Source organism: Austrofundulus limnaeus, unplaced genomic scaffold (assembly GCF_001266775.1).
Source record: "Austrofundulus limnaeus strain Quisiro unplaced genomic scaffold, Austrofundulus_limnaeus-1.0 Scaffold3, whole genome shotgun sequence".
In the NCBI taxonomy this organism is placed as follows: Eukaryota; Metazoa; Chordata; class Actinopteri; order Cyprinodontiformes; family Rivulidae; genus Austrofundulus; species Austrofundulus limnaeus.
Window position 1 is genome coordinate 6,999,378 of NW_013952405.1, and position 16,352 is coordinate 7,015,729.

The 16,352-nt window shown below is 41.2% G+C and overlaps 3 protein-coding genes across 4 annotated transcripts in view; 1 reads left to right on the top strand and 2 right to left on the bottom strand.

The window, feature by feature from the left end:
• slc2a5 (solute carrier family 2 member 5) overlaps window positions 1-857 on the top strand; it is an 8,187-nt gene extending 7,330 nt beyond the window's left edge. The window contains exon 12 of the mRNA XM_014020374.1: window positions 410-857. Coding sequence (XP_013875828.1) covers window positions 410-619 — 210 coding nt within the window. The 3' untranslated portion in view covers window positions 620-857. The remainder of the gene's footprint in view (window positions 1-409) is intronic.
• ca6 (carbonic anhydrase VI) lies at window positions 797-6,425 on the bottom strand. The gene is made up of 10 exons (XM_014020364.1): window positions 6,282-6,425; window positions 5,556-5,735; window positions 5,026-5,174; window positions 4,569-4,664; window positions 3,343-3,409; window positions 3,072-3,229; window positions 2,867-2,993; window positions 2,689-2,772; window positions 2,573-2,605; window positions 797-1,577 (listed from the first exon to the last, which is right to left on the bottom strand). The coding sequence occupies exons 1-10, from the start codon at window positions 6,373-6,375 to the stop codon at window positions 943-945; spliced, it is 1,623 nt and encodes a 540-aa protein (XP_013875818.1). The 5' UTR covers window positions 6,376-6,425; the 3' UTR covers window positions 797-942.
• Window positions 6,426-7,805: 1,380 nt separating this feature from the next.
• Window positions 7,806-13,131, bottom strand: LOC106525991 (carbonic anhydrase 6). Of its 2 annotated transcripts, XM_014020412.1 has the most exons (7): window positions 12,787-13,131; window positions 10,333-10,509; window positions 9,958-10,100; window positions 9,100-9,195; window positions 8,494-8,560; window positions 8,173-8,330; window positions 7,806-8,080 (listed from the first exon to the last, which is right to left on the bottom strand). In XM_014020412.1, the coding sequence occupies exons 1-7, from the start codon at window positions 12,881-12,883 to the stop codon at window positions 7,967-7,969; spliced, it is 852 nt and encodes a 283-aa protein (XP_013875866.1). In that variant the 5' UTR covers window positions 12,884-13,131; the 3' UTR covers window positions 7,806-7,966. The 2 variants fall into 2 exon arrangements, with proteins under 2 accessions (XP_013875866.1, XP_013875873.1); XM_014020419.1 differs by lacking the exon at window positions 9,100-9,195 and having other exon boundaries at window positions 12,787-13,122.
• Between the last annotated feature and the right edge of the window lie 3,221 nt (window positions 13,132-16,352).

The window sequence follows — 16,352 nt, forward strand, 5'->3', positions numbered from 1 at the left end:
CAGATATGAGCAAAGTTTGCAATCCTACATTTTCTGAAGGAAAACAAATGGTTTCTTTCAGGTAGTTTTGAATGCGTAACAGAAGTACATGAAAACCAGTCCTGTTAAAGGAGACACCATGTTTTTTACTCATTTCCTGTGGGTTTAGTTGTGTTTTCCTTCTAATAAACAGTGGTGCAGTGATGCCGATAAGCCGAAACATTTAAAACGAAGAGAAGCAAACAAAAGAGGAATGTGTTTAGGTAAAGGAGAAACCAGCCCTCCTGAAAAATGAGCCTTGCCATAAAACAGGTCTTTAAACCCTCTTCTCATCGTCACCTTTCCTGCTCTTCTCCAGCTGTTTCTGTCTGACCTCTTCCCAACCTTTCATCCTGAGGACAAACAGATCTCATTTCGTCTCTCCCTCCAGAGAGGCCTCGGCTCCTACAGTTTCATCGTCTTTGCTGTTGTCTGTCTGGTCGCGCTGATCTACATCTGGCTGGTGGTGCCAGAAACCAAGAACAAGACCTTCTTGGAGGTCTCCCAGATGTTTGCCAAGAGGAACAAAACAGAGATCAAAGTCTCGGATTGGCCCCTGAAGGACAGCACGGAGAGCCTGGAGAAGGTCACGACCCTCTGAGGAGAAAAGGAGGCATTGAGGAGGACAGGAAGTCATCACTGCGGGGTGACATGAGAGGACTTTAAAGGTTTTATTTGGACTCTTTATCTTAGAAGGAATTTGAACAAAGTCTGTTTGTGTGGAGGCTAAAAATACCGTGAGCTTGTGGAGAACGTTTGCAATAAACAACCCAACAAATCTCTTGTACGCCTTTATTTATGAAGCAGATATGAGTACATGAATAAAGCTGTGACATGTATGTTTTAAATATTGAGAGATTTATTTTTCGTTACCATAAACATTCAAAGGCAACACCATTGGCTGCGATCATTTCGTTGCATTTTTTAGGAACATCTGTACACGTTGTCCAGCTGCACCCCACCATAAAAACTGAGTTTGGTGGACCCCCAACTCAACACGTTCCCCACCACGGCACTGGTGTTCTTACACGACATCTGGTTTCGGATGTCTGCTGCACTCAGCACGTAGTCCCACACGTTGACGTCCGTCAGCTTGCCCACGAAGGCGTCGTCGTTGGAGATCCCCAGCAAGCCGTCCTGGTCCTTGCCCAGGATGAACACGCCTCCGGGGCTGATGGTGTAGCTGCTTCTCAGGTACCTCTGCTCCCCAACCTTGCCATTAACCCAGAGCTCCGCCCCGCCGGTGTGGGACGACCAGGTGACACAGTAGTTGGTCCAGTCCTGGGACATGAAGTTGTGGGGCAGGTTGATAAACTCGTTGCCGATCCAGAGGCCCACCTCCCTCGCGTCCGAGTCCTCGTTGATGCTGATCATCAGCTCGTTGTCGACCCCGTGGCTGGAGTAGGAGAGGACCGTGTGGCTCCCCTCCACCTTCAGAAGGACGTGAACGCAGACCGTGAAGGAGTCCAGATCCATGGGGTGGGTGAGGTGAGTCAGAGCATAACTGATGGCGTTTTTATCGTTGAAGCTGAGCACCAGAGGGAACAGGCCGCCACGATCTGGGGAGGACAGGACACCGGGAGTCAGACGACATCTCGAACCCAAATCAAGCTAATCCATCATACACAGCTAATCCACTTCAGTCGACACGAAAAACAACGATGTCAGTCAGTTTTACAGACACTGAACTAAAAACTGGTGCTGTAAAAGCTGAGAGCAGGGCCAGCCCCTGGCATAGGCAGTACTGGCAAATGCTAAGGGCCTCATCCATCTAGGAGATTCCTCAAATGGGGGATGAAAAAATTAGATTAAAAAWTTTTTTTCAGAGTATAGTTGATTTAGTCTGTAGTTATAGTTTGAAGTTGACGAAGGTAACTTGTTCTGCTTTGAGGTGTACAGAGGATATTTCCTGATAAAAGTATCCTACGATGCAGTCAAGACTAACTACTGGGGCTCAGTGTGTAAATAGAAAACAAAATAGTAATAATAATGAAAGTTTCAGTTCTGATCTCAAGTTAAAGTCTAGTTTTCCGTGTTCTACCATCATAAAATACTGATTTTATGCTGTTTTATTAATTCAAAGAATTTAGTAAAATGCTCTTCAAACCGCTGGAAAATGCAGAGTTTTAAGTCGATCTTTTACTAAATTTCCCAGGACGGTCTACTCCTGGACCCCCCCTATAACTGCTTCACCCAACAGCTGCTGGTTAACATGAACCCCATTGCTGTCAGCAAATATTGGCAGGTCTGAGGTAGATTTTTGGTATTCTGGTTCAAATGAAATATATTAACTATTTTAACTGGACAACCTGGTTTTTAAATAAATTACACAAGGGGCACCACCCGAAATCTTGCCTAGGGAGTCAAATTGGCCATAGGGCCGGCCCTGGCTGTGACTCATTCAGAACACACACTCCAAGGGCTAACAGATGGTGCAAGATGTGCTGCATGTGATTGTGCATCGTTATTTTCAAGGTTTGACAAAAACAACTTGGTCATCTCTCAACATGAGATGATATGAATCTGATCAACGTCTAATCTCACAAACATTTACCGTATCTGGAAGGTCTCGAGCCGGGAACGTCTCCTGCACGTTCAAAGAAACAAGCACTGATAAGTGAATGCAAGAACCTCCATTTTGATTGTAGTCGTGACAAGCAGCTCAGTCACCTGAGTACATGTTCTTCCCAAGAGACGTTATCAGGCCCTCAATTTTCAGGAGCTTGGATTCGATCTCATCCTGCCGACAAAACGCTACAGAGAAAAAAAAAGAAACACAAATTCCTATCAGGCCTTGCAAATTCCCATTGTTTTTGAGAAACTGTTAAAGGTCTGTGTCGTCACACACTTCCTTTCCCGAGTCGAGGCAGGAATGAAGATTCAACCACTCGATCGTTGAGAGGCTGGGGGATTCGGTAGTCATTGGACAGCGTCTTGTTGTCGATGTCCATCAGAGTGCTCTCCAGTTTCCTGATCTAAACACAGCACAGAGTCGACAAATAAAAAAAAAACTATTTAGAGTCAGTTTTTTTTAAAGAAAGGTCTCCTCATACCTGGTTATGAGACAGAGTGATGGGTGTGTCGAACACAGTCCAGATGATGCTCTCGAAACAGGGGGGAGTGGTGAGGGACCCTTCGTATCTGAAGAAATGATTGAGGTTCTCCGGGAGCATGGAGCGCACGTCGATGTTCGAGATGTTCATGGTCTGACCTGTCGGGTTCACACAATCACTGAGTCAGACTCAGACAACCAGCTTAAGAGCTGAGCTGCAAAGCAACACAACATGTACCCGCTCACTACTGTTGGATCCACATAAAACCTACCCGCAAACTGAATTTTGGCCAGGTTKGATATGAAATCGCTGTAGTAGGTGTTTTCAAAATGGCCGTCCTGGAAATAAACAAAAGCAAAGTCAAACTTTAATTAAAAAGAATAACTATTTACTTAGTTTTTTTTAAGAAAGGTCCCCTCAAACCTGGGTTTGTGACAGAGTGATGGGTGGAACGCAAAAAAGTTCAGTCTGAACTGAGAAAAAAAACAAACTGYTCCAGACCGAACAGAGCTTATTTGGCTGCTATGTAACATGAAAGAATTGTTCCTTATTAGCAAAATTTGCACCATAATATTTCTTTTGATCTAAGTGAGTTGTTTTCATGTCATCAACTCTAAAAAGTCAAACAAAAGTAAATTCAGTTTCAACAAGGGAAGTAAATTCACATTTCATGGTTGAAATTTCAACATTTTAGACATCTGTGAGTAATTAAACCTGAAAAAGTGTTTTTGGTTGTTTTTTTTTTTCACACAAATAGATCACTACTAAAAATAAAGACAAGAAACAGTAACACTGTGAAATCTAAAGACAACCTAATGAAAAACTGTCAGTAAAATACTGTTTTTAATTATTTTGAAACTTGTTTCAGAGTAAATAAGATGATAAATGTTTAGTCTTATTTGTGGTGACTCAAAAATGAAGGTTGTTAAATGTAGGCTCAACAACAAAGATCCACTTTGGTTTAACTACAGTTTTGTTTTTGTCTCTTTTGGCCACCATTTCTATTTATTAATATGAACATTTCAAAGAGAATATAAACAAGAGCTGAAATTGGATTTGGGAACAAAAACACAAGTGACAATATTTATCAGTAACTTAGTTTGGTTCCCAAATCAATTAAATTGATCAGCGCTTTGGCAGAAACTCTTGTCTTCTCACTCTTCACTGAGTTTTTCAAAGAATTCATGAGTTTTTCCAAACAAGACTGTTTCTGTGCTGYGTTCTCAGCCGATGCCAACAGTGGTGCTGCTGCAGCACTGACCTCTCAGAGGACAGGGAGTAAAGTGTCTCACGGGTTGACGCAGCTGAAAAACAAACTCTCATTCAGTCTACCAGTCTRTRAAGTGGAGCAGGCCAGAAGTATTTRACTTCAGACCAGTGGGTCATTACTTAAAAGCATTTTCCAAACTCCCCACAACCGCTCACTTCTTCAGAAACAGAGTGCTGATCGTGTGAAGATGTCGGTGAGACAAAGCAGAGACGGAAGAGGTCACATACCTCGTAGAAAAAAGCCAGCACTGCCAGGCCGCCCGGCTTATCTTTGGCTTCAGAAAAGCTTGTGTACTTGTCAGAATTGTAATGGACAACATGGAGCTGGAYGAAAAAGAAACCAAGAACAGATTCAATTCTTTTAGGAATAAAATGTTGCACATCACAAAGCTCAATAGAATCAAAATATTTGAATTTATGCAGCACTAATTTAATATATTTTCATTCTTTTTTTCCATTAATTTGTTAACCATCTGATTTGGATGTGCATGTTCTCTGGCATCCATCAAGAGGTGCTGCAGCGCTCCTTGCACACTGTGGCTGAAGATTCAAGCATCAAGCAAAAGACGAAAAGAAATCTGTCTGCAAACCTCACTCACAAGGAGCGTATAATGAATGTGAGAGTTTCTTATAGGCTCATTTTYAGCTGCAAATATCTCTGTCATCAGTGTTTGTCTGAGCCGACCTCTGCCATGTAGCGGATGCCATCTATGGTGTGCTCCGCTCCRCTGGCCTCCAGGTCCCAGCCACCCCAGTGCAGGTGCATCTGGACAGCTGTGTACTTCCCCGGCAGGCCCTGGGTGATCATCATGGTAGGAGGGAGGTCGATTTGAACTGATGGCARCATAAAGATTTCATCACCGATCATGAATACTTTACAGAACAGCTGTTGTGTTTTCATCTTTATTATGGATGTGTGCACGCAGGCTGAACTGGATTTTGTTGTGTGAAATAAATTCATTGTAATGCTGGTTTTATTTGTGTTTGTTATTAGTGTTAATCGTGAGAAGCATTGCAAAATATTTCCCCTTTAAAACAATGTAAAAAAAATCCTATTTATATTTAGGTTGATTATTTCAGCACCGTTTTGACAGTGACAGATTAAAACAGACCTCCAGAGATATCCACTCGTGTGCAAACATTTGGAATACATTTTTCAGCTTCAAGTATTTTTTTTCTTTTAACAGGTAAAGCAGGAAAAGATGTTTTGCACACCTGAGTGCCCATTGTTAGACATGAGAAAAGTCCCTTTTTGGTGATCATATCCGCTCAGCTCCAGCTGCAACATGTCTGAGTTGTACCTGACGTTGCGCCTCTGGATGTCAATTGGGGACTGCTTCCTTCCCCCACACTCTGGATATTTGGTTGCCCAGTGCATCTGATCCAAAGCTCCCTCTGCGGTGGAAAAAAAAAAGAAACATTTATCCACATGGCAGTGGAAAACATGAACTGAGGTTTAAAAACTGTTTATGTTGCTGTCTTGTTGTGGAGGATTAATAGGAGCCCATGATTTACTCCTTGTTAATGTCACACACTGAACTAAACTTGTCCAACTGGTTTTTTTGCTGCCCATCCCTGTAATATTCACTACATAAATAATAACTACGGCTTTGCTGCACAACAAATAATTTATTCCGATGATTTTCTCAGTCAGCTCCAGATGTTACAGGAATCTGATGGCGTTTTTTTCCCTAAAAGGCAGCGCGCGTTGGCATAAAAACACCCAAATGAACAGCTTGAATTGGCATCAAATAAAGAAAACATGCTTATTTTTGTTTTGCGTGGCACAAAAAAATGAAACCACTGTTTTTGCCAGCTCTTTATATTCTGCACAAAAACGAGGAAAAAAAACGCGTTTTTACGCACGTTTTACGCACAAAACCCGTTCCTAATATGAGTGACACAAAAATAAAGATATTTTGAGAGTTTAACGGAGCCCACCTTTATATGTCCAGTGTATATCTTCATGGGGGTCCCCGGCACTGACCACACAGATGAAAACTGTGGAGACAAACGCGGAGAGGAGGGTCTCCATCGCAGCGGCTCGGTTCCTCTGCKCAGGACTGACGCTTCTCAGGGGTTTTCTCTCTGCTTTTAACCCGCCAAATGAAGAGGGGAGGTGTTGGAACCGTTGCTGACAAACCGCCCAGAGCGCTTCCCAACAACTTTACGACTGGGAAAAAAAACTGTGGGACTCACTCAGGAGGACTGCCTGGCAAAAGTTCATTTATTGAAACTAAATCCGCCTATCTGTGCAGGATCATTCTGCTTTATTAAAAACCACTTGCATGATGATGCAAAGTGTTTTTCCTTTTTTCTTTCTTTCTTTTCTTAGGAAGTTTAATAGATCAGTCTGCAGAGGAACCCATACAAGCACATTCATGTCTATCTGTTGTAAAGACATTCTGGGGAGAAGAGAACAAAACAACAGATGCCAGGAGATAAATCAACTCTGTGGACATACAATATGGTTCTAAGAAAGAAAAAAAAACACGCATCACATGTTATTGCAGGCTGTCACAACATGCCTAACATGTTGAGTCCAAATACCAAAGCTGTCATTATGAGGGAGGGGTGTTGAAAACAAAACCTTCAAACTCTAATGGAACTGTTTACTTTTACACATGAATTTGAACTTTAAACGACGATGAACACCTTCTTCGTCTGAAAAATGTCAAACAAATGTCCTGTGGGCTTATTGTTAAATGCTTTTTGGACGTAGCTCAGCATGAGAGGCTGATAGATCTGAACTTTTCCCCCTCACACCTGCGCTTGGATCGAGACTTTTCTCACAGACGGTCTGCATGTTGTGAAGGTGGGCTCCCWGTGCTGCTCCACCAACAGGGTTGTGTCCTGAGTCCTYTCCTGTAAGGCCTGCACACTTACGAAGGCATTCCCACCAGTCATTAAAGCTGCAGATGGCAGCAGTGGTCACAGGAGACAATGACTCAGCATTCAGGCAGGAGGTCCAGCTGATAGTGTTCCAAAAACAAACTATTGCCTAACACCAAATCCAAAACACGCTTGAAGACTTCAGGAGAGTGATCCTGTGTACACGGTGACCGTGGGGAGAAGGAGTCCTTCAGGCTCCACCTCACCTGGTGACTCAACACGCTACAGAGACACAGCAGCAGCTGCACGTTCTCAGAGTTCTGTGCAGGTGTGATTTAAAGGAGATGTTTGTCAGAGTGATGGCACAAAACAGTACAATATGCCAGCTGCCAGCTCACTGCCAGCTCCTCAGCAGGGTGAGGAACCCCTCTCACCCCTCTTCTAGCTTCTTCAAGGAGACGGTTCAAAAACACTTTTAGTTCTTTGGTGATTTGAACTCTGAGWTTCTGAAAGAATAGAAGTGTTTTCTTTTTTTATGGATTCGTTTTTTATATCATTTATTTGTTGCTCTTTAGTGATCATTTATTGCTGCAGATGCATCTCACCAAAACTCACTGAATGCAAAAACGACAATTCTATTTCTCATTAAGATTTTATTCTCTTGAGGACGATTTAAGAGTCTGCTGACTGTGAMCCCCCTTCATTCAAGTGAGCCATCATCTTTCAAAAATGCTTTCATGTCACTTCTGAGAAACTGTTCAGGATCTGTGTCGTCTGTCTCTTCCTCTCTCAAATCAAGGCAGGAATGAAGACTGAACCACGCGGTTGTTGAGCGGCTGCAGGAAACGGTAGTTGTTGGACAGCGTCTTGCCGTCGGTCTCCATCAGTGTGCTCTCCAGTTTCCTGATCTAAACACAGAGTCGACACATCAGAAAACTGTTTAGTTAGATGTTTCTCTCTCAATATTGATTTTATTTTATTTTTTTAAAGAAAGGCACACCTGGTTGAGAGACAGAGTGATGGGTGTGTCGAACACAGTCCAGATGATGCTCTCGAAACAGGGGGGAGTGGTGAGGGACCCTTCATATCTGAAGAAATTATTGAGGCTCTCTGGGAGCATGGAGCGTATGTTGATGTTTGAGACGTACATGGACTGACCTGTCAGGGTCACATCATYACCGAGTCAGACTCAAACACTCAGTTTGGAGAAAACTTATGTTTTTATGACCTCTTCATGAGTCTGCAAAGCAACACATTTTGTATCCTGTGTGTCTGCTTTCCTGTATGTCCGCACTCATTACTGGATACATAATAAACTCACCAGGGAACTTAATTCGGCCAAGGTTTGAAATAAAATCACTGTAGTAGGTGTTTTCAGAAAAGCTTTCCTGGAAGTAAACAAAAGCCACGTCAAACTTTAMTTTAAAAATAAGTCAAACAAAAGTCAATAAAAGTCCGACAAAGGGATGTAAATTCACACAAAATTCATTTCTTTAAGTAAATAAAAACAGGAAATAAACAAACAAGAGTACCTGTGAAAACAAGAAATAGCAAAACAGTAAAATCTAAAGACAAATCAGCTACCAGCTGAGGAGMTTAAAATCCTTACACTGGTTAATAGTTCRTRAGACATTTGGCTAACAGACAMAAACACACACGCTCACACAAGCTAATCACCTTTCATAAAAACTGGATATAAATCTAACTGAAGAAAACACTAAATTTGGCCCAAAACACCAGGTTAAGATTGGTTGCAGATGTTTCCCTGTTTAAAAAAAGGCATGTTTGGGTTGGCCCAAGTTAGGGGAGTCTCAAAATTCACACACAAATGGAYGAATTTTTCACGTGTGACTTGTGTTGCATTTATGATTATTGAGACTCTTCTAGCTCCGTACAGGAGAAGAAGAGACATCTGTGAATCACACACCTCGTAGAAAAAAGCCAGCACTGCCAGTCCACCTGGCTTATTTAGGGCTTCCTTACAGCTTCTGTACTTGTCAGAATTGTAATGGACAATATGGAGCTGGAAGAACAAAATCAATGAATTAAGAACAGAGCTGGAGTAAAATGTTGCTCATAATTACAGAAACATTACTGGTTTATATCATAAAAATTAAAACATTTATGCAGCACTAATTGAATATTTTCATTCTTTTTTATTTTGTTATCGTTTTCAATATTATTATTATTATTAGTATTTATTCATTTGATAGTCATTTTATTTGGATGTGCATGTCCTCTGGCATCTATCAAGGGGAGCTGCAGCACCCTGTGCACCCTTAATTCCCACAACCTTAGCTGAAATATCGTATTACATACAATAAAAAAATGAAAAACAACTCAGTTTGCAAAACTCGAGCTTTAAAGGGAACAGAAACAGCTTAACACGAATATGAATTTTTTCTCTTTTTTACAGCTGAAAGAAAATGTTTTATTTTGAGGTTAACTGGGATGTATTTTCTGTAATTATCCATTTTTATTATTTCACTGTGAGTGATATGTCACGATCAACTCAGAGTGTACTCTCCTTGATGCATTAGTTAATACATGCCTTAATCATGCACAACACTTAATGTTTGTTCCCATTAGTAATTAGAGCTGTTGTTATAGAGCCCAGCTCTTCCATAGGAAGTTCCCTGGATCTGTTGTAATGCTGGAAAAAGGGGCTGGCCTCAAGAAGAAGGTGTTATAANAACCACTGCTCTACACATACCAGAGTAACTGAACACACTATATTTTTCACAGCTATGTATCTGTATCATCAGTGCTGTTTATCTGAGTGGACCTCTGCCATGTAGCGGATGCCGTCTATGGTGTGCTCCGCTCCGCTGGTCCCAGGGTCTCCCCAGTGCAGGTGCATCTGCTCAGCTGTGTACTTCCCCGGCAGGCCCTTGGTGATCATCATGGTAGGCGGGAGGTCGATTTGAACTGATGGCAGCATAAAGATTTCATCACCGATCATGAATACTTTACAGAATGGTTGTTGTGTTTTCACGTTTTTCATGGATGCCTTCTCCAATCCAGGCTGAACTAGCTTTGCATCATGAAATAAATCCAATGTAACAATCATTTTTCTTGTTTTTAATATTAATATCAGTTATGAAAAGCATTGTAAAATATTCCCCTCAAAAATATTCAGAAGGAAATATCATTTGCTTACCTGAGTGCCCGTTGTTGGTCATGAGGAAAGTCCCCTGTTGGTCATATCCGCTCAGCTCCAGTTGCAACATGTTTGAGTTGTACCTGACGTTKGGCCTCTGGATGTCTATAGGGGACTGCTTCCTTCCCCCACAGTCTGGATATTTGGTTGCCCAGTGCTTCTGTTCCAAAGCTCCACCTGTGGAAAAAAAAACATTCATCCACATGGCATGATAAGATAAGATATATTTTATTGTCMTCTAAGGGAATTTTGTTGCAGGAGGAGGTACAGATGCCGCAAGATATACAAACACAGTAGGACCAGAAAGATCACGGTACAATTTTCAACAAATAAGACATACAGGTCCTTTTTTCCTGTTTAATTACAGAACCCTCATGGACAGACTGCAACGTCAAAGGCTGAACATTAGACCCCAAATATTTTCATTGAGGTTTTCACATTAGTGAGTGTAGTTTTGGACTGCACCCATGCCATATCTAATTATAGTGCCAAAAACAGCATTGTAGAAGCACGATCTTTGATTGGACATCAAACAGACTAAGTCTTCGCAAAAAATGCAGTCTTTGGGCTAGTTTGGAGCACAGATAATCAACATGGTCATTCCAGCACAGAGTTTTCCACATGATAATACCAACGCATTTAAAAGRGTTSTTCRAWAATATTTTCATTAAAGATCACATGATCATGTGCTCTTAATCCCCTGGGATCAAAGAACATTTCATTAGTTTTACTGGAATGCAATCTCCCTGTGTTGCACTGAAGGGCAGTCCTCAGTATGTAACAGACTCAAAATAATAATATTGTCTGAGAATTTGATAACATAGTAATTGCATGCTTCTACATTCATTAGTGTACAAAATACAAAGTAAAATGGGAGCTGACACATCCTTGAGGGATGCCTGTGTTGCAGTATTTTATGTCAGAGAAAGAGTTATKAACTCTCACTTGTTGGAACCTGTTTGTTAAAAAAATAATAAAACCATGAGAGCATTGACCCCCGTTTGTTTAACAAGCAAATGAGGCTGAACTGTATGAAAAGYGGAGCTAAAATCTGCAAAGAGAACCCGTGCATATGCCTTACAGTTCTCTAGTTGTTTACACTAAAAACTGCCTCCTCTGTGCCACGGCCATAKGCAAACTGTAATGGGTCAAGAAGAGGAGCCACGTTCATCTGAAGTTTATTGATCACAATTCTTTCAAAACATTTCGTAACAACTGAGGTTAGGGCCACTGGTCTGAAGTCTGTGTTAAGCAAAGGACAAGGCACTTTGGGAATGGGAATGACAACAGACTTTTTCCAAAAAGCAGGCACAGTATGACTGTAATATGATCTCTGAAATAAGGGACACCAGGCACAAAACAGCCAAGTCATTCATGGTGACCAGRCATTTATTTATTTCATTATTTGTGATGTTTTTCATCCAGCACAGTTTTCGATTCTCCATGGAGAAGAAGCTGAGCTCAATGGCAAATCGGTGCCTTTCTTTTGCTTCTCTCACGAGGAGTTTCAACTCCCTCGGTGCTGTAGCCACACCCGCCCTGTCTTTGTTCCTAAAAGCCCCCCCCCCCATGGATGCTTTAACCTCCTCACTGATGAATGTCTGTTAGAGAAGTCTAGGACTTCTTTTTTGTCAATAATGCTGTCAACACAGAAATTTATATAATCAGTAATAATCTCTGTGGCCTCATCTAGCTCCAGTTTGTGGAAAATGCTCCAATCTGTACTAAGGAAGCAGCTTCTCAGTGTCTCCACATTATTCTTCAACCATAGTAACAGTTTTAATTGAGGCCTACTTGACTTGAACACAGGTTTGTAAGTGTGCACGCAAAGAATCGTAGAATGATCCGAATTGGCCAGAGTGGAGAGGGCTGTAGCTTTATAAGCACCAGAAATGTTTCCAAAGCATTTAGTATTTCTTAATTTCACATAGTGAAAGAATCCTGAGAAGGCCAGTTCTAATTTACAGGGATTCATATCTCCCAAGACAAAAACAGGGGCTCCTGGTGATGGAGCTGTGAATGAACACAGTCAGTCACTTTATTTGCAGTTCTGCTTGYATTCTAGAGGAAATATACAGTATATGGCGCAAATTGTTCTGCATTCAGATTTCATGGGGAGGTAAAGAGAGGCAGAGTAGTTCTACATCTGAGTCGCATAAAATTAGTCTAACAGTTACTGTCTGATGGCGTTTTTTCTCAAGAAAACACAAAAACAGACTGCTTGAATTGACATCAAACAAACAAAACATATTTATTCAGGCTATATGTTTTTAAATGAAAAAAGGAGCTTTGTGAAGGTTCTTTATTTTACACAAAACCCAACAAAAACGCACTTTTACGCATGGTTTACGCACAATTTACGCACGGTTTTACGCATCGAAACTTTATCTTAATCGGTGTAAGATCTATCAGCAATACAAAAAGAAAAAGAAAATTAAGAGCCAAAGAACCCACCTGAATATGACCAGTGTACATTTCCATCACGGTGGTCCTTGGCACTGACCACACAGAGGAAAACTGCGGAGACAAACGTGGAGAGGAGGATCTCCATCACAGCGGCTCGGTTCTGTCACGCAGTCTGACGCATCTCGGGGGTTTTCTCTCAAGCTTTTAAGCTGCCACTGAAGAGGGGAGGTGTTGGACCCGTTGCTGTAAAACCGCCCAAAATGCTTCTCAACAACTAATGACTGATTTAAAAAAAACTGAGACTTCTTATCTAACAAATTTATTTTTAGCGCGTGATGGAGGTGAACCAGATGCAAGAAAATGCAGCGGTGCATGGAGGTCAGTTGCGGAGCTGCGTGCGGTTTTTGGCTTTGAAAAAAAAAAAAGGTTTTATTAGTTTATTTGTTATCAACTTTTCCGAAACACAGATATCTTAAATTTCTACGTGAGGCATTTGGTTGGTCCAGCCCATTAAGTGATCGGCACCTCACAGCCTCTGGCGTCAATTAGGACCATAAACTCTCAGGATTTTTAAGGCGGCTCTGATCGGGTCCTCGCTGATGCATCGCTTGCTACTGGTGAAGCATCTCAGCCTAGAAACTAGTTCTGTACCCGAGTCATGCTAACGTTTGTTTTYACCTGTGTWCAGAAAGCCTGTCTCCTGAGTTACCTGGACCCCCRCCATTCTGGAAATTACCCGAGAGCTACTCACCTGATCCTCCTCACGCTGTCCTGTCTGCCTCCAACATGAAAACCAATCTGAAAATACTCACCTGTATAACTTACCTGAAAACCCTCTCCTGAGCTGTAAGAAATTACCTGTTTACTCACTTTCAAATTATTTACCTCCTTGAAAAAAAACTGGAACTGATCATTTCCCCTTCCTTCTTCCACAGCCCTGGTCCAAACCTCCTGTCACCTGTAAATAAAATCACTCACCTTTTTGTATTCCGTCTCACGAGTCTATCAGTTTTTACTCACGTTTGACCATCTACCCGAAAACCTGCATGTCACTATGTAAATATCAAATAAAAAAAATTCTAATATTTTGTCAAAGCATGCGTCACGGCGCACAGATCTGCTGGTGCTGCTCAGATGAGCACCTGACAGGTGCAGAAAGGTAGGCACGCTTTATTTTCATTCTGTGAGAGTTAAAAGAAAAATCACAACATAACTGTGAACATTGCCAGAGTGTAATTATTGTGATCCATGAAAAACAGGCTGACAACTTGGTTGTTTCTGTCTTGGAAAAATATATTATCCTACAAGGTCCTACATTTCTTTTCAGACCTGTTTTGCTTACCTTAAATGTCATGTTTTATGATTTTACTCTTTATCTTCTGTTTTCTCTCAAAGTGTTTTAAGATCAGGACAATATCTGTTAGAAGTAATAATTCTTGTTGCTGTTTCATCGAACATCGTTCTTTCCTTGGCTCTGTTTTAGCACCAAGAGAGATGTTTATCRTCTGTAGAGATAACATTCTGTATAAATGCGTGTATTTGAAACTGCCTTGTGTGACATGACATGCCATACATGACACATGTCATGTGACATGTCTTGCAATTGCAATAAATCCTGTTGACCATTTTCATGGAGTGCTTTATATTCTTGGATCTCGTGTTTCTGTCTAGGTAAAATAAAGATTTCCACGACAGTTTCAAAAACATTTTTCATTTTAAAAATGCTGCTGCCCGAGGACTGGCGTGCCAATAATGCCGCTCACAAAAACATCCAAAACATTATTTATATAATTTTACTTTAAATGTAAGTTTAGTGTTTTTTTGGGGGGGGCAGTAGACCATTTGTTCACAGAATTTCAAGGCAAACCTACGGGTTTAGTCCAGGGGAGTAACTTTGTGTTGAAAGTTGGTGGGGAGGCACTGTGGGGGACGGGGTCTGACGCACCCACAATGTTTCTGTTGTGGTGCAATAATACTCAAACCATATTAACTGAGATTATGTTCACCTTCATTCAACCMTGTATCAGCCCTTTACATGCACTAAGAATACAGTTTGACAATCAACCATAGTTTCAACAGAGAGACACACAGGTGGACTACAGGGGCGTTTATCCTTTCCAACAGGGACATCAGAAGACTTGTAACGTGTGTAAAGGACACACTGGAGACAGACATGAAGATGGATTAAGTATTATGTTTTTTACTGCCACCTGAATTCAGTCAGCTTTAAAAAGTCAAGAAAATAATGTGTTAATTATGAGGCTATAGATTAAATCAAAGAAATAATCAGTGACTTTGTGTCTGTAAATTATAACAGGGAATCAATAAAAGTCATCTGAGTGGACTTGACCTCAATCTTAGCAGAAGCTTTGGGCACAGTGCACAGTTGCTGCCACGCTASTTACTGTCAGCAAATGCTGATGCATGTAAAGTAACAAAGGTATGCGAATATTGGTGAGGACTGTCCCTGTCTGGCCACAGTTGGTGGGGACATGTCCATACCAGTCCTTAGGAAAGTTACGCCTATGGTGCAGAYAGTTAAATTAGGCACACACTGAATATATGCTGAGTCTTGGTGGTTTGTGTTTCATCAGCCTGAGATGGTATCAAATTCCCTGCCTGGATCATTGCACCAGTCCGCCCCTGTTTGTAATTATTGTGTTAACTATAGACAGCATATTGCATTCCTGTTTAGGTTTTGGTCTTATAGCAACAACAGAAAAACCTGGTCGCACAACTGTGGGAGCATCAGTCTCCGTCCCCCACGATGCATCCCCACCAACTTCCATACAAAGTTACTCCCCTGTAAGTCACCACTGCAACACATWGCACAAAGCTAAATAGAAGTTTACTGAAGTCACAAACAAACAGCAACTTTTTATCAAAACCACAATCACAAGTTTGCACTCAAGGCACCTTACGTCATTGTACTTCAGCTCGCTAAAGTAAGTGTTTATTTTTTGTTTGCTTCAAACATTTTGTATTCATATTTATTAAGAGTAAAACATGCATTTGAGCATGAAATATGTTAAGTTACTGCGGCATGTTAATAAACACACAATCACTTTTAAAATGGCACTTTTATTACATTTGGGTCAGTGTGCCCCTCTGGTAGTGTCAAAAAATATTATGGCCCCTTCCRTCATTGAAGTTACCCATCCCTGTGCTGATCTGCAGTGATGTGTTGAATTTCTATTACAGTGAGGCAGTTTTTATTTTATTACTATCACATGCTGCCATGGCAGAGTGGMGGGGAGCAGAAGGTGACTGATGCAGAGCCGGTACAATAATTGCAGCACAAATTTGCACCTGCCTTTCAAATATAAAGGCAAAAACAGCAACCAATGATGGTCTAAATCACAAGGTGTAAAAGGATTAGATCTGCACATCCTTTGCTTGTCCTAGTAATAATCATAAATTCTGCATGTTCGTGAAAGCAAACAGACAAAATGAATGTTATCTGACAGACGCCATCCTCGCTGTGCATCGTTAATAAATCAGCTTTACACTCACTGTCAAGTTTGCTTATCTTTTTGAAAGTGTGAAGCATTGGTAAATCAGACAATTTGAGTCCAAATACCAAATATCATGAGTTTTGGCGGAAATAGCGTACG